Below are 25,772 nucleotides of genomic sequence, written 5' to 3'. Positions count from 1 at the left end.
AGATAATTTACAGTGAGCTATACTTAGAGGGAGGCTTTTTTCTATTAAATATAAAAATATTTAATAAATATTGGTTATTAGTGGAGGAAAAACAAAAACAAAAAAATTTGCACTTAATTCTGCTTTTGGTTAAGAGCAAATAAAAATTATCAAGGCTGTCACTTCAAATTAACATTCTAGAGACAACATTCTGATTTATTCAGCTGGGTGTGAAGTACTGGCCCAACATAAGAAGCTAATTTCAATGAAATATAATGGGTGTTCTTTCTGCTCCCCTCACAATACAAGGAAACATTAGCAATGCCCCGCCTTCATTATGGCAGCAACCTTGGTGATCACCCACAGGAGAACATTTAGTAAATGAGATTCTTTCAAAAGCTGTTGAATGGATGTTCTTTCAAAGACTGAATTAATTTATAGCCTTTGAGAGACATAATAGCACTCTATCTTGGGAAAACAGGGAAATAAACATTCACATGGAGGAAAGATTTTAAACCTTTCCCTGCTAAAACTAAATCCCATCTGGCCTGTTAAGCGTCTTAATGATGTTTGCCTGTACTAGTACTAATAGTCACTATTAATTAGTTGACTATTTTTTGTTTTTCCTTCTAAACCTCTGCCTTTGATTTGGATTCTTAATCCTAATACCTAGTGACTTCAAGAACATTATATTCTCTTAGAAAAAGCCTGATGGTGAATGTAGTCAAGCTAGGTGCATACGGGCAGGGTCGGGGCCGGGGACGGAGAAGCAAGCAGGAACATTTATTTTATATAAGCCAGGATTTCTCTGTCTTGGCACTACTGACATTTTGGGCCAGGTAACTGTTTGTTGGGGTGGGGGTGGGGGGTCAGTCCTCTGCACTACAGGATGTTTAACAGCATCCCTGGTCCCTGCTAGATAGCAGCAGCACCTCCCGTTTAACAACCAAAAATGCTGTCTCCAAACATGGCCAAATGTCCTCTGAGGGGCAAAACTCCTGCTGGTTGAGAATCACGGATATAAGCCAAAAAAAGTAGAGTACTGTATTTTCTGATTATGAGCATAAATACAGGAGTTACAAATATATAGAAAAGCTTAAGGGAAATTAAGATCCCTTGTAATCCCACTAACCAGAAATAACTATAATTTAAAAATTTGGTCCATCATTGCACACATTCTTCTATGTATGGGCTATATATTTTGGTTGAAACAAAAATGGGATATCATACATCTTATTTGTGGACACCCTTCCTTGTAATAAACTCAGCTTTACCATAATATTTTTAAAGGCTGCACAGTATTTCACTGTATTTACTGTAATTGGAACAGTCTTCTATAATATTGTGATATTATAAGTGAGATTCTCAAAGTGTGGTCCAGAGACCCCTGGAAGCCCCTGCGATCCTTTCACAGGGTATCTGCAATGTCAAAACTATTTTCACAATAATCCTAAAATGTTAACTATCCTTTTTATTCTTATCCTCTCATTAATGTGTGATGGACTTTTCCAGAGACTACAGGATGTGTGATATCACAACAGACTGAATGCAGAAACAGACAAGACAATATAGTTTCTTCTACTAAAGCATTAGAGATTACAAAAATGTACAACAATGCATTAACAATATCTGCAAAAATGTGAAACAATGCCATTCTTTCTTACTACATTTATTTTGTTTTGGAAAAGTTATTTTTTTTTATTTTTAAATAAATTTATTTTGTTTTGTTTTATTTTTGGCTGTATTGGGTCTTCGCCGCCGCACGCAGGCTCCCTCCAGTTGCGGCGAGTGGGGTCCACTCCTCGTTGTGGTGTGCGGGCCCCTCACCGCAGTGGCCTCTCTCGTTGCGGAGCACAGGCTCCAGGCACGCAGACCCCAGCAGCTGCGGCACGCGGGCTCAGTAGTCGTGGCTCACGGGCTCTAGAGCACAGGCTCACTAGTCGTGGCGCACGGGCTCAGTAGTCGTGGCGCACGGGCTCAGCTGCTCCGCGGCACGCGGGATCCTTCCAGACCAGGGATCAAACCTGTGTCCCCTGCCTTGGCAGGCGGACTCCCAACCACTGCGCCACCAGGGAAGCCCGGAAAATAGTTATTTTCCATTAAAAAATGTTATGTAGGTTTGCATGTAATGAGTTTGTTATTTAAAATAAGTATTTTTTAAATGTTTACATTTTAATTTCTAACATAGAAATTATTGATAGATATAATCCACATAAACAAAGCTCTTTGGGGTCCTCAAATAATTTTTAAAGGTATAAAGGGGTTCTGAAACCAAAAAGTTTGAGAACTGCTATTATAAACAGTGCCTTGATAGACATCTTTGTACATATCCCTATGGAATAATTTTACTATAAATTCCTAAACTGGAATTGCTGGGTCAATTTTTTTTTTTTTTAAGTTTTAGTTTTTAGGCTTTTAACTTTGTTAAATTCCTATCCAGAGAGTTGAACCAATTTGCATTCCTATGATGAGTATGTGAGATCTTTTCCTAGAATATTATAATCTCCCAGAATATTAGATCTTTCAAAACCACTGACAAAACACTACTGAAATTCACTGATTAACAGACCAAATAAGGTAATGGCAGATAGATTTTGGTTCCTTAGGCTTTTCAAAATGATAAAATTTTTTCTGACATGTTATGAAGGACAAATGTTGAAAGTCAGTTATGACTAGTCTTACGTAGGGAGTCATATACTTAAACTGCTGAGTTACTCAGAAGCAATAGAATGGTTCAATATAAGTTAACCTGACTCATCCTTATTTCCCAAAAGGATCAAACTGACTTTTAAAATAAATGTATGGTAATTCTAGATAGGCAGTTGCAGCTGGTTTTCTGGGCTTTTGTTTACTAAGTTACCTGATAGTCCTTTCATCACTGACTTTAGTCCTCAGTTTCTGTACAACATGGTCCACGAGATCAGACTCCAGCACACGTTTCTCTGTTTGCCTTTCCTTCTCAAAAGACTTAACCTTAAAAAGAATGAAACAGATCCATCATTTCTGAAGCCAACAGGCTGAAGAGTACTATAGTAAGTGTACTAAGTCAACAGTTTAGGTTGATGGCTCTTAACCAGGGGTGATTTTGCTCCCCACAGGACATCTGGCAATGATTAGAGACACCTGTGGTTGTGACAGCTGAGGGGGGCGCTACTGGCATCTAGTGAGTAGACGCTAGGGATGCTGCTAGACATCCTACAACACACGAGACAGCAGCCCCACAAAGAAGTATCTAGCCCCAAATGTCAAAATGCGGCTGCTGAGAAACCCTGGTCTAGATCAGAATAGATTATAGATGACAGAATTTAAAAAAAAAAAAAAGGCCAAGACAAACCAGCTCCTATTTCATTTGATTCTTTCCCATATTTTCCCTCTTAAACATCTCGGGTCAGTCACCAAGGTTTCTACAACTCCTTGCTCCCTCCTTTCCAAACCCTAGTCCAGTCATCCCACTTTTACAGTGCCTATCTTTTCATCTTCACTCCCATGGCCAGCACCCTGCCTTGGCTTGGGATAGCCTGATATTCTGCCCTCAGCTACTGCATCTCCAAGTATCCCTCACTCCATTCCATGCTACATATCCCTGCAGATGAATTTTTCTCATATACACCCTGATGTCCCCTTCTGTCCAAAAACATACCCTGGCTCCCCCCTAACTGCTAAAACAAGTCCAAATTCCTTGGCTGGGCATTCTGTCTCTCCTTGATCTAGCTAGAACCATTCTCTCCTGCTGAAGTACCCTTCTCCACAATCCTGCTTTACCCCAAATGGACTAATCAGGGTAATACCAGAAGAGTTCTCTGCTGGCCTGCCTCTATCTTTGGGACAATTCTACTGAAAGAACTACATTACCACTGCTATTCCTTTGCTTAAAAGGCCTTTTTAGCATGTACCTATATCCTGCCCATCCATGAGGGTCCAGCATTAATCCCACCTCCATTCTGAAGACTTCCCTGCTACCTCTGTAGTAACCTCTCAGGCTGATGAAACCTCAGAGAACTTTCTTGTTGGACTCCCATGGCACTGAGCATTTTCGAGCTCACAATCGTGCATGAATGTCTTCTGTTCCCTGCTGGGTTACAGGAGCCTTGACAGCAGGACCTGTGGCTTAAATGTCCCTGCATCCCTCGTGGCCCTAAATTCAATCCCTCCTATACTGTGAATGCTTAATAATGCACTTGCTAAGTGGGTGAATGAAGTGATGTCTTGCTCTTCAAATATGAAGATGATGCTATTGACCCACCATTAACAGAGGCAGAAGAGTCAACAGAGCTGGATGGGCTGGAACAGTGTACTAAAATGAACAACATCACATTTAACAGCAATAAATATGAAGTCCTGTCATCAAGCCTCATTGTAGAAGGCTGGTCAGACATGGTGAGGACTGTGAAAAGGCCAGTGGGTTTTAGTTGATGATAAATTCAGGATGAGCCAAAAGAACTGCATGGTTGCTAAAGTTAGTTCACTTGTAGGCTGTATTAGGAGAAATATGTTATCTAGATTGAGAGAGGTCACAGACCCTCCTCATTTAGTCAGAACATGCTTAGAGCACTCTGTAGAATTCTAGTATCACATTTAAGGACAGACATTGACAAAGTTAAGTGTGTCTAGAGGAGGTTAACTAGGAGGGTCAAGGATTTGGAAATCACATTATGAGGAATGGCTTAAGTAACTGGAATGTTTAAACCAGAAAAGAGGACACTTAAAGTGGCATGGCAGTGGTCTCCTAAAATTTATGTGATGGTAGTAAGAGAAGGAGGAAGAATTAGACTTGTTATATTGACCATTCTGGAGGGCAGAACTAGGACCAGTGAATGTAAATTTGGGGAAGCAGATTCTGATTCAAGTTTTTAAAATTTGCTAATCATTATAGCAGTGGGTTACGATGCTGGAATTATCCAGCAGAGGCTAGACGATCATCTTTTGGTAATATTACAGGAACAATCACTGCTCTGGAAGGCGCTTGATTGGTAGGACTTAGGGTCATTTATGATTTTGTGACTAACAAGCAGACTAGTAGTGAGGACTTACAAATGTTCCCATGAAGAAGTAACTACTATAACAACTGCCTTTCTACCTTAAACAACTAGAAAACCAGACAAAATATATAAACAATGTTTTTCAGACATTGGACAACAACCAGTGGAGGACTGTTATCCCAAGAGGAGGGAAACAAACAAAGTGAGTCTACAAGTGTCTCAGATTACCGTGTTGAGGAAGTCTGCAGATGGCAGGGCAGGGAGGAGGAAGCTCAACAGAGGCCAGGAGTCTTGCCGAGCTGGGGAGACTGCAGTTTAGGGAGGCCACGATGGCTAGAAACTGTGGGGCAGAGGACTGAAGAGGAGGGAGCTACACACAGAGAAAGAAAGATTTCTGAAGCTCTGCAGAGAAGTCCACTCACATCTTTGAAACAGAAGTGATCTGTGCATGGGTGAGAGGGAACTATCCAAGGCTGGGGAAACAACCAGCAGACATGAGTAGGCATAATAATTTATTATGCCAGGGCCAGGAATAGTTCTTGTTCTTACCAGAGTAGAGAGACCTCATGACACATGGGGCCTCAGGCAGAATCCTCCAGAGGGCACTGCCTTTGGAGTGGGGCTAAATTAGACCTAGACTAAAGGCTGCCCGGGCCCTGCCCTAACAAAACGTAAAGTCAAGCCTAGTCAACAGAATCCAAGGATCTTAACTACATCCCAGAACAGAGTCCAGCAGTAGTTACAGGAACATACGAAAACCCAGCACCAAAAAATGTAAAATGCATAATGTCCAACAACCAACCAAAAATGACTGGGCATACAAAGTAGAAGGAAAATACAACTCATAACCAGGAGAAACATCAATAGACAGAAACAGACCAGAAATGTCAAGATGATGGAATTAAAAGTGACTATTATAAATCTTATAAAGAATATAAAGGAAACAAGAACCATGATGAGGAGAGAAATGGAAGACCTTAAAAAAAAAAGACACAAATGTAACTTGTACAGATGAAAACACTACAATATCTGAAACAAGAAATGCACTGTATGGGATTAATAGCAGATAAGATATTGCAGAAAACATGTGAATGATCCAGAATAAAGCATAGAGAGCGAGAAAAAGCAAACAAAACCCACCAAAAACAGAGCCTCAGTGAGGGGCAAGAGCAAATGATTAACATACTGTAATCAGAGTCCCCGAAGGAAAAGGGACAGAACAATATTTGAAGAAATAATGTCTGAAAAGTTTCCAAATTTGATGAAAACTGTAAATTTACAGTTCAAATCTACAGCTCTAATACCAGGTATTAGAACATAGAGAGCATCACACTGAGGCACGTCACATTCAGACTGCAGTAAACCAGTGACAAAAGAAAACCTTAAAAGGTGCCAGAAAATAAAAAGAAAACATTATAAACAGAGGATCAAAGCAGACTTTTAAACAGAAACTATCAGGTCAGAAAACAATAAAGCCTGTGTTCAAAGTGCAAAAAGAAACAAATGTAAGTTGTGAATTCTATACACAGAAAAATTACCTCTCAAAAATGAAGGTAAAATGAAGACTTTCTCAGACCAGTAACAGTTGAGAGAATTCATTACCATCACTAGTCAGAAATATTAGGAAATTCTTCAGGCATAAAGAAAATGAAATCAGAATGATAGCTGGCTGAACACAAAGGAATAAACAGTTCTAGAAATGGTAAATATAAAGGACATTCCTCCCTTCTTTTAAAACCTCTTTAAAAGATAACTGACTAATTAAAAGCAAAATACTTACAATGTACTATGAAGTTAATAACATATGTAGAAAAATATTGGCAACAATAGCACAAAGGATGATAGAGGGGAAATGGAAATATTGTTTTAAGGTTCTTACAACAATATATGAAGGCATATAATATTTTTGAAGGTAGAATGTAATATGTTAAAGACGTATACTATAAACTCTAGAGAAGTTTCTAAAAAGAATCCCACCAAAAATAAGAGTTATAGTTAGTAAACCAATAGTAGAGATAAAATGGAATAAACGCTATTCAATCTAAAAAGAAGGCATGAAAAGAAAAAAATGGAAAAAAAGAACAGTTGGAACAAACAGAAAACAAATAGTAAAATGGTAGATTTAAACCCAACCATTTCAATAACTGCACCTCATATTAATGGTGTAACCACTTCAATTCAAAGGCAGGGATTGTCGAAGTGGATACAAAGCAAACTTCAGTTAGGGACTGTCTCTAAATCCAAATTTAGCAGATTGAAGAAAAAAAAAAGAATGGAAATCAATAAAAGAGGAAACGAATGAACAAAAAATAGAGAAAAATCAATGACATCAAAAGCTAGTTTTCTGAAAAGACAAAATTGATAAATCTCTAGCCAGAGTGATCAGGGGAGAAAAAGGGAAGACATAAATTACCAATATCAGGAATGAAAGAGGGGATATCACTATAGATCCTACAGATAGTGAAAGGGAATATCTGAAAACTTAGGTGAAATGGAAACATTCTGAGAAAGATACAAACTACCAAAACTCATTTAAGGAGAAAGAGGCAATCTGATAGCTCTTTATCTAGGCCCCTGTGGTTTTACCAAATATTTGAGGAACTCTACCAAATATTTGAGGATGAAATAATACCGATTCTACACAAAGTTGTCCAGAGAACAGAAGATCCTACTAATTTATGAAGCCAACATCACTCTGCTATAAAAACCAGAAAAAGACGTTATTGGAGAAAAACAAGGGGAAAATATGTTGATTTTTTTCCCTTTAAAAACAGAAATAAAGGTTATGAGGTGATATATTTATGAACATTTTTATTTATTTATTTTTGGTTGGGTATATATATTTTTAACATCTTTATTGGAGTATAATTGCTTTACAATGGTGTGTTAGTTTCTGCTGTACAACAAAGTGAATCAGCTATATGTATACATATATCCCCATATCCCCTCCCTTTTGCATCTCCCTCCCACCCTCCCTATCCCACCCCTCTAGGTGGTCACAAAGCACTGAGCTGACCTCCCTGTGCGATGCGGCTGCTTCCCACTAGCTTTCTGTTTTACATTTGATAGTGTATATATGTCAGTGCCACTCTCTCATTTCGTCCCAGCTTACCCTTCCCCCTCCCTGTGTCCTCAAGTCCATTCTCTACGTCTGCGTCTTTATTCCTGTCCTGCCCCTAGATTCGTCAGAGCCTTTTTTTTTTTTTTTTTTTAGATTCCATATATATGTGTTAGCACACGGTATGTTTTTCTCTTTCTGACTTACTTTCCTCTGTATGACAGACTCTAGGTCCATCCACCTCACTACAAATAACTCAATTTCATTTCTTTTTATGGCTGAGTAATATTCCATTGTATATATGTGCCACATCTTCTTTATCCATTCATCTGTCAATGGACACTTAGGTTGTTTCCATGTCCTGGCTATTGTAAATAGTGCTGCAAATGAACATTGGGGTACATGACTCTTTTTGAATTATGGTTTTCTCAGGGTACATGCCCAGTAGTGGGATGAGCATTTTTAGTTAAATGCAACATAGTAGAATTGGTTAGGAAGTAGCCAGAGGATATGCTGACCAGCAAGTATCAGCTATAGTTATTATTTTCTTAGATGGTCAAAGGGAACAAGGGGAAAAAAGTAGGGAAAAAAACTAGCCATAGTGTTTTAATTTTTATATTTTTTTGAGTTCAGAAAAAAGTGTTTAGATTCAGATTCTCTCTTCCTTATTTTATACACTTTCTCCAAAAACAGGCCTAGCAATTCAAAAGGAGAATGAAATAATGTATTTCCACCCCACAACTAAGGGCAGGACCTCAGTGGGAAGGTTGGGTGCTCCACGGTTAATACTGTTTGGGAAATCTGACTGTTGAATTGTGAAAGATTTCCTCTGGTCTTTACCTTGACATGGTTTCCTTCTTTATCGGAGACAAGGGCCACATAGGTGATTTCATGATGTCTGCAGTACTCTTGTAACTCCTCTTGGGACTGAAACAAATAAGCACAGAGCAGCTGGAACAGCTTCAAGTAATTAACGAGAATGAAAACACTGTGTTCAGTGGATTCTCAAAGTGAATAACTAAACGTGCTGATTTCAGGGTTTATATAAATATTTAAATATTAAGCAAGAAGAGTACAGAATTCAAAGGAGGAATAAGACTTCCTTTGCTTTCCTTGCTTTCACTATTGTTCTAAGGGGCCATGCGATTCAATGTGGTCAGGACACAGTAAGAGGTTTTCAGAAGCTTCACATCTTGATAGAAGGTGCCAAAAATTACACACACACACACACAGAGTGAAAAGGCCTTTGGGGAAAGCAAAGGCAACAAAAGAAATAGTAGAAGGTGAAAAGCAGAACTGAAGCATAAAGCAAAGAAGCATCAGAGCAGAGAAGCCTGCAGGGGATGCCCCTGTGCAGGGCTGAAGTCACCGTTACTGAGCTTGAAATTTTACTTTAGGACAGAACACTTCTCTAACAATTTATGAAACAAGTAAACAAATGGCACAGGACACTGTTCTGTCAAATGACTACAATTTATTGCTCAGCATACTTCTGATATCAATTTTTACGTAACACATACAAAAATGGACAGCAGCAGCTCTTGGCAGGTAGTGTGGAAGAAGCAGGTGGGAGGGCGGGGTTCTGTTTCCCTGGGCATCTCTTCACTCTCTGGGGCACCACGAGTGTGGCTGAACGTGTGTACAACTCGGAGGACCACCTGGAAGTGCAGCCCCTTCTGTGATCTGCTTGTACAGAAGTTAGTCGTCGAAAGGCCCCCCTTTCTAAAGGGTAGGCAGGTGCTCAGCAGTGCCATTTTCCTCACTCTGGGTGTGGAACCCAAAGCAAGTGTTAGGCCTGCTGTGGGAGGTCTGAAGATATAAAGCTACAAACACACTAAACACAGAATGCCTTTGGGAAGTGTGCTAGGCTGGATAATGGCCCCATAAAGATGTCCCCATCCTAATCCCTGGGAACCTGTGACTATGTTACCTTATATGGTAAAAGGGACTTTGCAGATTGAATAAAGTTAAAGACCTTGAGATGAGATTATCCTGGGTTATCTGGATGGGCCCAGTATAATCACAAGGGTCCTGGTAAAAGGGAGACAGGAGGATCAGTTAGAGATGGAAGGACAGAAGCATAGCGTAGAGAGGAAAGAAGATGCTACCCTGCTGAGTTTGAAGATGGAGGAAGGGGCCATGAGCAGGAATGCAGGAGGCTTCTAGGAGCTGGAAAAGGCAAGGAAGTGGATTCTGCTCCTAATGTCTTCAGGAGGAACCAGCCTTATCAGACCCCTTGATTTTAACCCAGTGAAACTGATTTCAGCCTTCTGAATTCCAGAAACGTAAGATAATAAATAAGTGTTGTTTTAGACCACTAAGTTTATGGTAATTTGTTACGGCAACAATCAGAAACTCATAGAGAAAGCAACTGAATCCACAGAGATGAAGAGTTTGGCAGAAACTAAAGCCGTAGAGGATGATTTGCTATTGAAGCCACGACTCTGTGCACTCCACTCACAGGTGCTTTTTGTCTCATTACCTGTGACCAGTCATACATGATTTCTGCTGTGATTCCCGCTGACCAGAGTTTCTGGGTTAGGTTGATGGCCCTGGACATGGACATCTGGCCAACACTTACAACGAGGAGGTCACAAGAGCTTACTGTAACCTGTATCAGAAACAGAGTGATTACATTTAGAGGAGGGAGACTGTGGGCATATATGTGAGGCCAAGGAGGCAGCGCTCATGTGAAAACAGGCATCTTAAAATTGTGTACAGTGACATAAATGCAAAAGACTTCGCTTCAAATGACATGGTTAAAAAAAAAGACACAGTCAAAAAACTTTTATATTAGTCTTTTAAGATAGAGTAGTTGAAATTATTTCTAAGTCATCAGAAAGACATTCTTTTTCTCTGGGAAAACTAATCTTGCCTGAAACATAGGGAAAAAACCATTTCTAGCTTTGTAGAGTACAGCTGTATTTATGAACAAAGGGCTTTGATGTGAGTCTGCTAACAAGTGTAATATCTCACATTTACATAGCATATTACAGAGGAGGAGAGTAAGGCTAGTGGACTAAGGTCCCCCAGCTAAAAGCAGAGGCTAAGTACTCACACCAAGACTTAGGCTTGTCTCTCACGCACGGCAAAGGTAATCTCCCAAAACCTCAGTCTATAGCTACCACATCTGAGGCTCCATGTGTATGACTACAAAATGAAAGACATCTCAAAGCACACTGGGAAGCAAAGCTGGAACTTACAGGTTCTTCCATGTTGAGGACAGCAGCAGTTATCTTGTCTATGGCTATGCTGACCCCAATGGCAGTAGGAACTGGCCCCAGAGCCTGTGGTCCTCTAAACAGGGGAATCTGTGGAGAGAGACACACAGCTCTGCTTATGAAATGGAGACGAAAGTGTGATTATAGGAAAAGCAATGATTTGCACTCTAACAGCAACTTATCAAAGGGTTCAACAAAATAAAGTTTGTGTGTGTGTGTGTGTGTGTGTGTGTGTGTGTGTAGCAAGAGAGAAGAGCAAGCACACATGTCACTTCGTGAATGTTGATGAATGTTGCATCTAGCTCTGCACTGTTCAATCTGGCAGCCACTAACCACATGGGGCTTGAGCATTTGAAATGTCTAATCTGAATTCACATGTGCTGTATATGTAAAACACACTGGTTGCAAAGACTCAGAATGGAAAAGAATGTAAATTAGCTCCTTAATAATTTTTAAATGTTTGATTATACATTGAAATAGTATTCCGGGTATACTGGGTTAAATAAGTGCTAATTATAAAGATGTAGAAAAAAATGTAAAATTAATGCCTTAATAATTAAAAAAATTTTGATTACATGCTTACATATTATTTTGGATATATTGGGTTAAATAAAATATATTATTACAATTAATTCCACCTTTTTCTTTTTACTTACTTTATGTTACTAGACAATTTAAAGTTGCATACATAGGTTCTAGACCAAGATGGGTAGGTACATTTCTCCCTATTCCTCCTGCTAAGCTAAAGCCCCTGGACATTACATATAAAACAAACATAAGACAACTCTGAAAGTGGAGAGAAGATGGCAGGCTGACCAGGGACCATGGGATCTGAGGAACGACATGTGGTGAGTTCCCTGGGTTTGGTTTTTGCCTCATATACTCTGGACTGGGTGCTGGAGAAACTGTCAACCCAGAAACGCCGAGGAGAACAAACAAGAGAGCCCCAAGGCAAAGCTGCTGTCTCTGGTCAAAAGACCAAGAAAGGGGCAACCCAGCAAGACAGAAAACTTTTAGACAAGATCTGCCCTGCTCCAGTCAAACATCACAGAAAAAGCACAGACACTCCCACTCACAAAGGCTGAGTGTGGGCCAACACATTCACCCTTTCCCAGATGTAAGGAGGCCCCCGCCAAGTCCCAGCAGGGCGGCGTCTGAGAAAACTAAATGGGGAGCCAGGGCTTTCGTATCCGCCTGAGAGTAATGCTTCCCCCAGCGGTGTCAGTGGAGACCAGGACCCCTAGGATCCCCGACTTCCACCCACACCCAAGCAGTAACCAGGCCCTCCTCCCCTCTGGGGCAGTGCCGGAGGAGGCTGAGTGGGAAGCTGGAACCTTCACCACTATCCAGCGGTAACAAGGCCACCTGCCAGCTCCCCCATGCCCCCACCCCTCCACTATACTCTCAGTGGAGGTGTGTGTGAAGCGGTAACAAGGCACCCGTCCCACGCTCCGGATGTAGAGGGAGGCCGAGTGAGAAACCTGGATCTTCACCCGCAACCGACAGCAGCAAAATGCCACCCCCTCCCTTGCCTCGCCCCCCCGGTACAGTATCAGAGGAGACCTCCTAAACCAGAAGATCTAGGGAAGTTCCACAATCTCATCACGTAAGACTCAAAATGTCCGGAATACAACTGAAAATCACGTATCACAACAGGAACCAGGATCTCAAAGTGAATCAGAAAATCAACAGGCACTAACAAGATGACATAGATGTTGGAATTATCTGGCAAGGATTTTAAAGCAACCAGCATAAAAATGCTACAACAAGCATTATAAATAGGCTCGAAACAAATAAAAACAACGGAAGGTCTCAGCAAAGAAGCAGAAGACAAAAAATTCACTGGATTGGCCCAATAGCATAAACGGAGATAACAGTGGAAATAGAGAAATTGAAGATAAAAATCAATCTAAACAACAGAGAAAACAGACTGTAAAGCAGAATGTCCCAGAACCACAGGAGCATAACATTTGTGTCATCAGTGTCCTAGAAGGAGAGAAAAAAGAAGGTAAAGCTGAGAACACTGTAGAAGAAATAATGCCTGAAACACTCCTCCTCTGATACTATGCTGGATAGTGGTGAAGGTTTCAGCTTCCCACTCAGCCTCCTCTGGCACCGCCCCAGCAGGGGGGGGAACCTTGTTACTGCTTGGGTGTGGGTGGAAGTCGGGGATCCTGGCCTCCACTGACTCTGCTGGTGGGGGCGTGGGGGGCACTGCCCCCAGGCAGATATGAAAATCCTGGCTCCCCATTTAGCCTTCTCTGATACCTGCTGGGGCTTGGTGGGGGACCCACATTAGCAAAAGACAAACCTATAGATTCAAGGACCTGAGAAAATCCAAAACAAGACAAATCCAAAGAAAGTCATGCCAAGATACATCATAATTAAACTTCAAACTAAAGACAGACAAAAAAAAAATCTTAAAAGCATCGAGTGAGAATCATCTTTCCTATACGGGAAAAATAATTCAAATAACAGCAGATTTCTCATCAGAACCCCCAAATTTTGGGTAAATACAGCAGACTTTCTTGAGTTCCTCAGAGTTTGACATTGGAAGCAAAAAGCGCAACACTGTCTGATGTGGACCTCAATGTATGCTGAGGAAATATTTAAGACAATTATAAATGGGGGATGGGGTAAGGGACACGGAGGTAAGGTTCTATATTCCATTTGTACTGTAGCTTAGTTGTGGTGGTAGTTATGGGAATCTATACATGTGATAAAAATGGCACAGAATTAGACACATACAGTGTATGGATGTCCACTTCCTGGGTTTGGTATTTTATTATAGTTATGCCAGCTTTTTGGAAGCAACTGGGTAAAATATATACAAGACCTCTCTGTACTATCTTTGCAACATCCTGTAAACCTATAGTTGTTTAAATAAAAGCTGAAAACATTACAAATGTAGTTCACAAGACATTTCTACTCCTAGGTGAAATACGTATAGGTGCTCAATTATACCAGTGGTTCAATTTTTCTGTAGTTTTGAAAAATTTCAAAATAACGAGTCGAGGAAGAAATGAAATCAAGTCAGAACAAATCAACAAACACAGGGCCAGCCCTCACCAGCAGGTCATATCTGCCACCAGCTGCAAGGATTTCAGATATAGCCCTTTGCCTCCGTCTGATGAATGCCACAAACTGGAAGATGATTCCGCTGTGCTGTTGCACTTTGTAAACCAAGCCCAAATTGATCAAGACCTGCCAAGGGAAATGCCATACAAACGTGTCAAGGGCTCGAGATTTAGAATGTGCAATGCTGAAGACACCGTTTTCCACCATCAGCATCAGAACAATCTACTTAGTATAAACAAAATATTCAGTGAGATCTGGCACGCGGTCTGTTTAAACTACAGCCTGCCAAGTAAGAGAAGCTCTGTTCTCTTCAAGAATAACCACTTCTCTGAGGCTGACATAATAAGGACTGCTGCACAATAGGAATTGTGATGCTTGCAAAGAAATTGATTTAAGCCAAAATTGTTACTAGATATCAAATGTTCCAAAATGTAGAAAGCAGTGTTCTTCTGGAAAAATAAAACTTACTAGCAGTTACAAAATAAAACCCATTTCCTCCTTGTGCTATTATTAATGCTACAAATCTGTGCTGCCAGAATCAAACAGTTGCCAAACCTGTAACTTTATGCCAAGTTTCTTCAACAGTCCCACAACCTCCTCTAGATCTTTTAAGCCATACTGCACCAACTGGGCAACACCCGTTTTCTGTTTTATTAATGAATTTATTGTTGGTGTCAGATCTTGCAGCTCTCCCTTCTGCTCAATAAATTTGTAGAGTCGACACAGCTGGAAAGCAAAGAGGCACAGTTAGCTTCCAAAATCCACGGCAAGAAAGACTCACTTTGCAGTGTGTTTCCTACACACAGGGGAGCATGGCAGAGCTTTTGTACCTCCGAAAGGGTGGATTTTGTGGTCAAGGGTAATTTTAATCTTTCCCACAATCCCGACTAAGGATTATCCTTTTCCAAAACTCTAAAGCACCTTGCAGAAGTGCTTTAGGTACCTACTCAGAGTTAATTTTTAGTCACACACACTTACAGCAAATGCTGACCCCAGCAGAGCAGACCCTGGTACTAGCAGATCCTCCATTATATATTTTTAGGCCAGTATTGCTCCTCTTTGCCTTCCTCATGCTCGTGAATTTCCATTACTACAGGCACGTCAATGGGGGACAGGAAGGCAAAGTCTGACTCGTTCTAATACTACACTGAATTAGCCAGGAATTCCCTGTCCTCGCTTTGAATAGCTCCTATTTGTAGCCTTGAGATGCAGTTTGGATACTATCTCCTAGAGGCAGCCCCCGATTCTTCCTTCTCTCTGGCTCAGAGCTCACCCCAGATCCCAGCTCTCACCAGCTGTACTCCTCGTCTTCCCCAGGAGGGGACAGTGGCTAATAATGACCCTGGCGCACAGCAGGTGAAAGAGGAAATAACTATGATCGTAAAACCAGAAAAAAAGAGTCCCAGGGGCTAAAGTGGAAACTAAGAAACGAAATTATAGCTACTTTGAGACTACATGCAGGCAGAACCTAGTTCATCTATAAGTTGGCACGTGGAACCAAAGAGCTGAATGAAGACTTTGTTTAATAATCATAAATCACTTGTATTTAAAAAAAATTCGTAAGCGTTAAAATCTATAATTTCTTTACTATATTAAAGATAAAAATTTTAATTTTAAAATTACATCTTTGATTTTAAATTATTTTTTCTTCTTAACAAAAAATTGTTTCTTCTCAATAAATTTTAACATTATATCACCCCATTAATAAACTACCAGAAGCACTGGAGTTAATACCCCCAGATTTTGGTTCTCACCCTGTCATCAACTAACTCCATGTGGCTTGGGATAAGTCACGTATCTCTTTGGACCTTAGGTGCCTCATCTGTAAAATGCAAAGACTGGGCCAGATATTTGAAACTCTCCTGCAATATTTTTCCTCCCTTTTCTAGTATCCTTAGAGTTCCCTTTTAAAATAATGAAAGTACCAAATGCCTATATTAGATACTAATTTTTCCATTTTGAACTAATCAAACACACAACTTCAAATTAATGCTTAATATCAAATGACTAGTGGGTAGAGATTTAGCAAAAAGCAAAGAAGCTGACATTTTAGCCACCAAGGCAGCTATCATGAGCAAGTGTGAAATATTTTGAAATGTGACATTAGTTCAAAGAACCTTTTGGGCTTGAACCTCTGGTTGGGCAAGGAGTCACTGAACTGGGCAGTTTCTTGGGCAGATCCTTTGTGTCATTTATACACAGGACTATTTCTGCCCAGGCTATGTGCTGTGTACACATCTAGGGTATTATGAAAATACTTTTCTTCATATTAGAAAAGTATGCCTTTGGGTCACTTTGTAATTGTTAAGATCTCCTCTAATATTTAACATTTAAAATGTAATCTGGTTTAATTTCTAGAGCTCCTAGTGGTATGTATCTGGTTTACTTTCCCAACCTGCAAACTATCTGAGTGATTTCTTTAAACCACGGTGCCTGTGAAAGTTGTTTTAAAGAGCTGAGGGTAGAAACATGCTGTATGGGTCCCCTCATGGCTTTTAAAGGCCAATATGAATGAAGAAGTTGAAAGCAGTCTGTGGACTCTTCAACTGACTCCTCTTTATATGCCAAGCACTGTGCCTGACACACTGTAGTGTCCCAAAATCTGAATGACTCTGCCTGGCCTGCGTACGATCACGTATATATATATATTTTTAAGTCTTTATTGAATGTTACAATATTGCTTCTGTTTTATGTTTTTGGTTTTTTGGCCACAAGCCATGTGGGACCCTAGCTCCCCGACCAGGGATCGAACCAGCACCCACCCCCACTCCCTGGCCCCTGCATTGGAAGGCGAAGTCCTAACCACTGGACCACCAGGGAAGTCCCCGTACGATCATATTTTAATCTATCCCATAAGTGAATTTTGCTCATCACCACAGGATTATGTAATTGAGTGTCAGACCAAGGACTAGAAGGGTTCTGGGAAAGCAAAAAAAAAAAAAGAAAAATCTTCTCTTATATAAATATTCAGGAAAAGGTAAGAAATCCCTGTTGTCTTTTGCTTTTCAGGGACTGAGTTAAGTGTGGGTGACTGTGTCAAACATCTGAGCCCAACCTGATGCCTACAGAGAGAAATGACAAACCTGTTTACCCCGTGAGATTTTCCTCATTGCCAATGCAAGCAAATGAACGATTTTGGGAGTAGGAAATGCCCAGAAAAGCAAGAGCTTTAATGCAGCTCTGAGGTGTTAGAAGACCAGGGGGCAGGGGGGGAAGCATGGGAGGTGGACAGCCAAATGACTTTGCAGAGCCCTGTGCCTCAAACTAGTCCTGAAGCATCTGTTTCAGAAGAGGCCAAGCAGTATGAGGTCTCCTCAGCAGGAGGCCCCACCAAGCACAGCCTTCACGAGGGGCGTGAGAAAGAAGGATCTGGTGATCAGGGAGAAGCAGGGTGATTACAGCACATTAAGGGGCAGCATGGAGAGGCATTCTTTGATCATGACACTGGCTTCTCTTCCCCGAATCCCAGACGTTGCCATGGCACCTATCAACACTCAAGGGGAAAACTATCTGAGGCAGCTGGGGGCACTGCTGCCTTACTGCGGCGAGAATTTGGTGGCATTTTCTGGTACCACAAAATTACAGAGAGAGCTGTAATCACATTGTTAAAATGTACTTACACTATTCGATGACAAAGACAGATTACAAAATTTAGCTTCCACTTCTCTCCTCGTCAGCTTTTCAGTCTAATGGGGCAGAAAAAGGTAACAATGAGAGTCACCAAATTTGGCCCTGAACAAGATACAATTTCCAGGCTAATTCTGACAGGTGTACCCTTCATTTTGGACAAACGGCTCCTCATCATGAAAGATGGATTAACTCTGATTAAAAAACGTTTTTTCCCTCCACAATTCACATAAACTATAACTACCATTGTTTTAAAATGTGAATACCCCTGACATAAAAGAATTAATAAGGGGAGAGCTGCACTTGCTGAATGGTGAGGTGACTCAGAGGTGGACAGGCTTAACCAGGGTGCTTATGTTGGGCTGGGAGGGAGTCAACTGATCCACGTCCCCTAATGAAAGCCATGTGTGGACAGGCTCTGAGCGCCATCCCATGCTGGCAGGCAGGCTGTAGGATATGAACAAGAGTGATGGGAAGCCCTCTGCACCATCCCCGAGGGTTTCCGCCAGCGTCTCTCTGACACTATGTTGTATCTGTCCCTGCCAAACAGCAGCAGCACTTTGGGAGGAGAAAAGAACCACAAAGAAGCAAACAGTAAAGTTAGGGCCCTTGATGTGTCCCTGGCAGACAAAAGAAAAGCGAGTTGAGCTTTTTAGTGTACAGAAAACAGTAAGCCGTTATGGACTTCCCCTGCTTGTCCTTCCTTAAGCATAGGCTGTCTGGCACTGTTAGCTATTGAATCTCCTGGATGTTCTTACTTTAGAATAAATAGGATAATAATAAATAATATTTGACATGAAAAGAAATTAGAAAAGATAAGAAGGATTCAATTCCATCCTGGCGCCGTAATATATAATACTATTTAAGCTTTTCACCGTTTCCCCTCCAGGCTTTGCACACATACTAGAGAGTAACGAACACTGTGATGTGGCTAAATGAGGAAGAGTAACAGGAGGTGATGCTGCCCTAGTCCCATAGGAAGGAGGTGATAAATGAGGCCCCAAGAGAGGTCTAAACCAGTCTCCTCCAGTTCAACCAATCCAAGTCTATAAATGACTTTACTGATAAGCTCAGACAGGTTGGAAGAAATAAGGGCAGGGCATAAGTCTTTTACTCTCAAAACTAACACTTCCCTTTCTTGGTCTCTCTAAAGGACAGTAACAGTGCTTGTGAGATTAGAGCGAGTTAATCCATGTAAAGGGCTTAGAACAATGCTTGGCACATAAATATTGAGCATGGCATACGTTCAATAATGGTTAACTCTTTTTAAAAATTATTACTGGCAAGTATCAGGACCAACTACTCAGTGATTATTTTGCCTCAAGAAGTAGGTTAGTGAAGAACTCTATTATATTTTAAATTAAATAAGATAATTCAATCTTCAGAAGTTACCCTTAAAAAAACACCCTGGAGGTCACTAGTAGCACAAGGCTTAGTACAGAATAAAAGCTCAACCAACACTTGTTAATTGTTCACTGAATCAAAGCCAATCGGTTCTTTTACCTTAGAGCACTAAGGGAAGGAGATAAAAGTTCCAATTCAGTTTCATGGTTACATCACTAAGAAAATACCCATGAACTATTATTATTCTCCTTCAATATCAAATCAACGTAATTAAATGCTTACCACAGCATCATACAGAATAACATAGACTTGATTGAGTTTATCTTCTGGGATCCCACAGTGTAAGAGTATTGCTTTCAGTAACATGGTATGGTTCAAGTAAATACTGTAGTTTCTTTCCTAGGATAGAGAAATTATTATTATCTTCATTATAAAAGCAATACACGCACATGACCAAACCTAGAATCTTATCACCAATTTACCAACCTGACACAACGGAAGGACTGAATTTTAGCATATTGCCTTCTAGTTTACTTTTTCATATACATTCTTCTTGCACTATTGTGGTCAGAGTATAATATAATTTAATACTTTATTATACGCATCAGAAGTACTTTGGTCTCCAGCTATGTTTAAAAGCCTGAGCGAGCCGACACAGATTTCAAAGAGGGAGAGGACCTGGTTCAATAGTGACTGACCTATAAGCCCGGCTGGTGGAATATAAGCACACAAGTCAATCAGTGAGCATCTGCAGGGTAGCGAGCCGTGTGCTGAGCCAGATGCAGTGGGAGAAAGGGCCCCAACCGCAGCTGGATAGAGAGGTCCTTCTGGACAGGGGCACACCGTGACTGACGGGTGTTCACTGTGGCGCGGTGAACAGGGTGTGTGTGTGGGATGCAGAGGAAAGGCGGAGGAGAGCCACCACTGTGCTCACAGCAGCCTCCACTGGCTGCGTAGTCCACAGAGACTATGCAAAGTGAATGGTTTTTAAGAGCCTGGGTGTAGGAGGGAGCTGAGGGTTCTCAACATGCTCAAAGCATCCTAGGAATCTTAGGCTAATTCCTCAAATTTTGGAAGAATGGATGGAGAAACAACACCCTCCTCCCAACCAAAGAGACAAAAACAAAACCCGTTCTGGTCAAGGCAGAGGTAAGAGCTTGAGACAAGTCTCAAAAGCTACATCAGACTTTCCCGGGGACTTGAGTAACAATGTGATTCACCGCCAGCACCATCTGAGGAGCAGTTCGCGGCTTTCCCAAGGCACTCGGCAGAGGACTCTATCCAGCGGGATAACCTTGGGATGTTAGGATACGGGAAGGAACCTGAAGTGCTGGAAACTCCTGGATGATTTCATAGATGGTGTAGATGATTTCAGTGGTGGGCAGAGAGCTGTTGGTGGTAGAGGTGACGATATCAAACGCACATTCCAGAAGTTCTTTGGGATGAAATCGGTCTAATTTGCGAGGTCTGAACACGCGTTCTATGCAGTACCTGGAGAGAGAAACCCGCGTTTCTAAGGTCATTGCTTACTGCAGGGGTCCCCAGCCGGGCGGCACAGCAGGAGTTGAGCGGCGGGCGAGTGAGCGAAGCTTCATCTGCCGCTCCCCGTTGCTCACAGTACCGCCTGAACCATCCCCCCCATCACCCACCCGCCACCCCCCCGTCCGTGGAAAAACTGCCTTCCATGAGACCGGTTCCTGGTGCCAAAAAGGTTGGGGACTGCTGGCTTACTGGAATTAAATATGTGTAAGAGATTGTTGAATAAGATAAAATAAACAAATGTGAAAAAATTAATCAGTAGTATGATTAAGAAAACACAAAGACAGATGTGCCCAGAATAGTCTTGCCTGTGATCTAGGTTCCAATTCCCAGTGTTGCCACTATTAAACTACAGGGCTTAATTTTTTTTTTTTTAAATGTCTGAAACAGAGATGAAATTACAAACAAAAATAAATTTATCTTAAGTGTTTGCTTTCTACACAGTGATCCCCACACCTTAGGACTATGAATATTAATAGTTCACTTGGAACTGAGAATAAAAGGATGTAAAGAGCTTTGATTTTGTTTAGGAAAGGAGCTGCAAGGTCGGCTGCCTCGTTGACAGGAATATCGCTCCAATTTATGAAGCTCTTGGTGTCTGACTCCTGTGGTATCTGAATGTGCACCAAACCCTTCCCCAGCAGTAAGTGCCTGGAGGTCCTTGGCGTTCAGCATTCCTGCTGGGTTTACTCCACTTCTCCAGAAGCAGCTTTTATGCAGTTACCTTTGTAGGCAGTTTCCACACAGAGACCATTGGTCACTTGTCCCTTCAATTAAATTTTAAAAGGGGCCATCTGTGATCAAGAACAGCCAGATGTTTTTCCAAGCAACTGGTTGTGAAAATAATTAGTCATGTGACTTGGGGACATTTAGAAGGCACAGAATAGACTGTGGGAGCTTCAGGTACCTACCCAACTGCTACATTCCTTCAAAGGGGAGGCTGCCAGTCCTGATCATAGAAAGGGGTACTGGGACTGGGCTTTTTGACCATTTTCCAAGCTCAGTACTTTAAACTCCAAATTCTTTACTGTGTAAGGATCACAGAAGATGAAACATTCTCCCTTGGTTTCTTTCCCACATCCCCCAAATGAACCCCCATTGCTTCTTACCGTTTTAAATTCAAGATATTATTTCTTGCCACGTATCTTGCAAAAGGAACCTGAAAAATAAAGTTTCAAAGGTCAATATCAAGATGTGCCAACCACCTTTTTTTTTTTTTTTTTTTGCGGTACGTGGGCCTCTCACTGTTGTGGCCTCTCCCGTTGCAGAGCACAGGCTCCAGACGCGCAGGCTCAGCGGCCATGGCTCATGGGCCTAGCCGCTCCGCGGCATGTGGGATCTTCCCGGACCAGGGCACGAACCCGTGTCCCCTGCATCAGCAGGCGGACTCTCAACCACTGTGCCACTAGGGAAGCCCCTACCTTTCGTTTTTTAAATAACAGCTTTGAACTGTAACTCACCACAGAGTTCTCCCTTCTAAAGTTTACAATTCACTGGTGTGTAGAATATTCACAAAGCTGTGCACTGCTTGCCATTCACACCCCTTGGGATGTTCCTGAGTTGGTCAGTCAGCAGCCGACCGCACTGCTGGATGTACCTCCAACCTTATTCACTGTGCATTTCTTAGGTTTTTGAATTTGAGAAAAAATCACTATTAAACACACTCTGCTAAATTTTTTATTCTGCCAAATTAAAGTCTGTGCAAGTTATTTGATTATCTGTGAATTTTTTTAAGTGTCACTTATAATAATGCAATCAACATGGGTATTACCTCTTTTTTTTTTTAAATAAATTTATTTATTTTTGTCTGAGTCGAGTCTTTGTTGCTGCGCATGGGCTTTCTCTAGTTGCGGTGAGCAGTGGCTACTCTTCGTTGCAGTGCACAGGCTTCTCATTGCGGTGGCTTCTCTAGTTGTGGGCTTCAGTAGTTGTGGCACACGGGCTTAGTTGCTCCGAGGCATGTGGGATCTTCCTGGACTAGGGCTTGAACCCGTGTCCCCTGCATTGGCAGGCAGATTCTTAACCACTGCGCCACCAGGGAAGCCCGGGTATTACCTCTTATGGTGAATTTCCTGACTTTCCTGTAGATCTTACAGAAGAAATTCTTAATAACCACTCACTGATAATCACCACAACTTATAAAACCATTATCAGATTGCCTCAAGAGATCTGACAGGATATCATTAATCAATGGGTCAAATTCTCAAAGGGCAATTACTTTTTATTTTGGGGGACTGAATATATCAGCTCACAGAAAGAGAGCTGATGTTTAAAAATCTGCATTTTAGTGTCCTAATGTCTAGAGAAGCCAGTTTTTAGTATAGCTATGTAAAGGTTTGCCCTTCTATCCTTTCTTCAACAGAGCCCAAGTGTCTGATATGCTACCTACTTACCTCTCACTCAAAATAATCCCAAATCACCTGACTTACTATAAAAGAAAAACTAAATCTGAGGGTATGGAAGGAATTTCTTCTTAAACCATAAAACAAAACATAGATACGCAAAAAAGACAATGCCCTGATTCCAGACCTCCCTCCAGAGAAATACAGTCAAAAGTTCGAGTCTTTGACACTTCACTCTGGTGATACAAACAAACTAGTATGTGACTTTGTTCACACGCATGTGGGAACATGTATTCACCTCACACATACTGGGTACATGCAAACACACAGTGCACCTTATTCACATGCTCAGTTGTGCTTTTTTAAACTTTTTTCTTTCTCTATATAATAAAAATGGAATCATATTAGAGTTCCTTTGAAACATACTTCTTTTCAGCTAACAATATACCATGGACGTTTCTACAGATCAAATATAGATATGGATCTATCTAAATATATATGTATTTTGATCTTTTACCTCCTTAATATTCCATAATAAATTATTCAACCATTTTCCTATTGATGAACATGCAGTTTTTAGTTTTTGACCACTATGATAAACTGTCAATGGACATCCTTTTAATGTTAGTATACTGATGTGTTATTTCTTTAAGTAAATCTCTCAAAGTGGGATTGCTAGCTTAAAGGGTATAGTATGTGCATTTATTTTATTAAATACTTTCAGATTATTTTTCTAAACGTTTAGCAACTTACATTCCCATCAGCAACATATGAAAGTACCCATGGAACCCTTGTCATCTGTGGACAATTAAATATTTTTAACAGTCTGATGGGTGAAGTTCAGATACCTTTGCTTTGCATTTCCTTATTAGTGAGGCTGGCCATCCTTTAGAAGTTTACCAGCCCTGTGCATTTTCTCTTCGGAGAACTGCCTGGTTATAGCCTTTGCTCATCTCTCTACCTGTAAGTGCTTTCTGTACATTAGGGGTATTAACCTCTTGTCTGTTACATGCATGTACAGTACAGATGGGCTTGTTAGCAGCCAACACCATGTGAGTGATCAACTGGTAAGAGTATGGCTGTCAAAAGGGAACCCTGGGGATAAGAAAGTAAGCATGAGCAAAATTCACGCATAATTAACAGAGATGCTTGCTGTTACAAGAATTTAATTGTTCTAGACATTAACATGTTAGAAAGTTACTGAAGACCTAGCCAATAAACAAAGAAAAAAACTCCATTTATGTGTCTAAGTTGGCCAGGTTAGCCTGCTGTGGTCACCTGGCGAAGCTCAACACTGACATGCAGACCTGGCACCTGCAATACAGGGCTCAGGTTTCTAGGGTCACAAGCACTAAGGTGGATGTACACAGGGTCAAATGTTTACCAAATTCCCATAATGCTCTCACCCTGATAACTCCTTTAAGATTATGTTTCCTAAAGGTGACGTTAAGAATATAAGCCTAGGGGGGGATGGTGGGGGTCATCCTTTAATACAGGTGCCACCCCTGGGACCAGGCATGGCACACGCACTGTCAACAGAGTGTTCCCAGCCTCACCCGCAGGTCGAAAGGAAGCATCACCAGCATCCCGCTGTGGTCCATGAATAAGGCAGCTTCATTGTGCTCGTATATTTGCCTATTTCGGGGAAGCAGCAGTGGGGTACACAATTGGACAGCTCCTACACCAAATGAGAAAAAATAACTAACCATCAGGTTCTCGTTCTTTCCACACGCAACTTAAAATGAACACAGACCTGATAGTTGAGTAATCTGCTACTGGGACCACTGAAAGCAGTTTATCTTCAATTCTCTAAATGGAAAGCTCACCTAAGGTTAAGTTTGTTAATTCAGTCCTATTTCTGACTCCACAAACCAACTGTATTTTAGCAGCAAGGTGGTAATATTCAAATGTGTTTCTCCTCAGCAAGCTGAATTATAAAAATAAGCTTAAATTTCATAGGTGTCAACAACTTAGAACTGAATTTAAAAAGTAAAATATGGTTGCACCCAAATCCATTCATAGTACTTTCTGATGAGGAAACAAAACATCTTTTGAGAAGGCACATAATTTTTTAAAAAGGACATACCATGTCTTTTGAAGATGCGGATAATGGTTTCACCCACGTGTTGCTGTATCTTGGCTGTACGGATGGAGAAGCTGCCCTAAGATATGACCAATTAAAATGTCATCAAAGCCTAATCAAAGGGATCCCCTACCATACTTTTCTGTGGCTTGCAGTAGGCATTACATTGCTTATTCCCAAGATCAAAAAGAGGTCTCAGCAAGTCATTCCCCTTTTGAACATATTCAGGAGAGAAGAAACCACATGTCTTGCAACATGTCCTGCTTTAGGAAGGCTGCCTAGGTTTAAAGTCCAAGCTCTTACGTTGATGTATGTCTTTCAGAGAGAGCCAGTCATATAGTACTACACAATTCTCCCCGAGGACTTTCAGGGATACTGTAGCAGTCAAACACCTAACAGCGTCAAACCCCCTCCCATATTCTAAGGTAATTCATAGTGGGCCTCTTGAAAGCTTCAAGGCCTTCGTGTATTTTGTAAATAACTGTCTTTTTCATTTGTTTTGTATTATAAAAGTAGTACTAT

The 25,772-nt window shown here is 41.1% G+C and overlaps 1 protein-coding gene across 1 annotated transcript in view; it reads right to left on the bottom strand.

The window, feature by feature from the left end:
• The window catches only part of EIF2AK4 (eukaryotic translation initiation factor 2 alpha kinase 4), a 114,375-nt gene that overhangs the window by 5,342 nt on the left and 83,261 nt on the right, over positions 1 to 25,772 (bottom strand). Inside the window, exons 22-33 of the mRNA XM_060004978.1 lie at positions 25,254 to 25,329; positions 24,724 to 24,845; positions 21,935 to 21,984; positions 20,609 to 20,777; positions 19,569 to 19,685; positions 17,936 to 18,001; positions 14,871 to 15,041; positions 14,307 to 14,441; positions 11,220 to 11,327; positions 10,499 to 10,627; positions 8,857 to 8,943; positions 2,840 to 2,952 (exon numbers count right to left, since the gene is read on the bottom strand). Coding sequence (XP_059860961.1) covers positions 2,840 to 2,952; positions 8,857 to 8,943; positions 10,499 to 10,627; positions 11,220 to 11,327; positions 14,307 to 14,441; positions 14,871 to 15,041; positions 17,936 to 18,001; positions 19,569 to 19,685; positions 20,609 to 20,777; positions 21,935 to 21,984; positions 24,724 to 24,845; positions 25,254 to 25,329 — 1,343 coding nt within the window. The remainder of the gene's footprint in view (positions 1 to 2,839; positions 2,953 to 8,856; positions 8,944 to 10,498; positions 10,628 to 11,219; positions 11,328 to 14,306; positions 14,442 to 14,870; positions 15,042 to 17,935; positions 18,002 to 19,568; positions 19,686 to 20,608; positions 20,778 to 21,934; positions 21,985 to 24,723; positions 24,846 to 25,253; positions 25,330 to 25,772) is intronic.

The sequence above is a fragment of the Delphinus delphis genome, chromosome 2, assembly GCF_949987515.2.
Source record: "Delphinus delphis chromosome 2, mDelDel1.2, whole genome shotgun sequence".
Taxonomy (NCBI): Eukaryota; Metazoa; Chordata; class Mammalia; order Artiodactyla; family Delphinidae; genus Delphinus; species Delphinus delphis.
The sequence above is the reverse complement of the archived record's forward strand: the minus strand, read 5'-3'. Positions and strand labels throughout refer to the sequence as shown.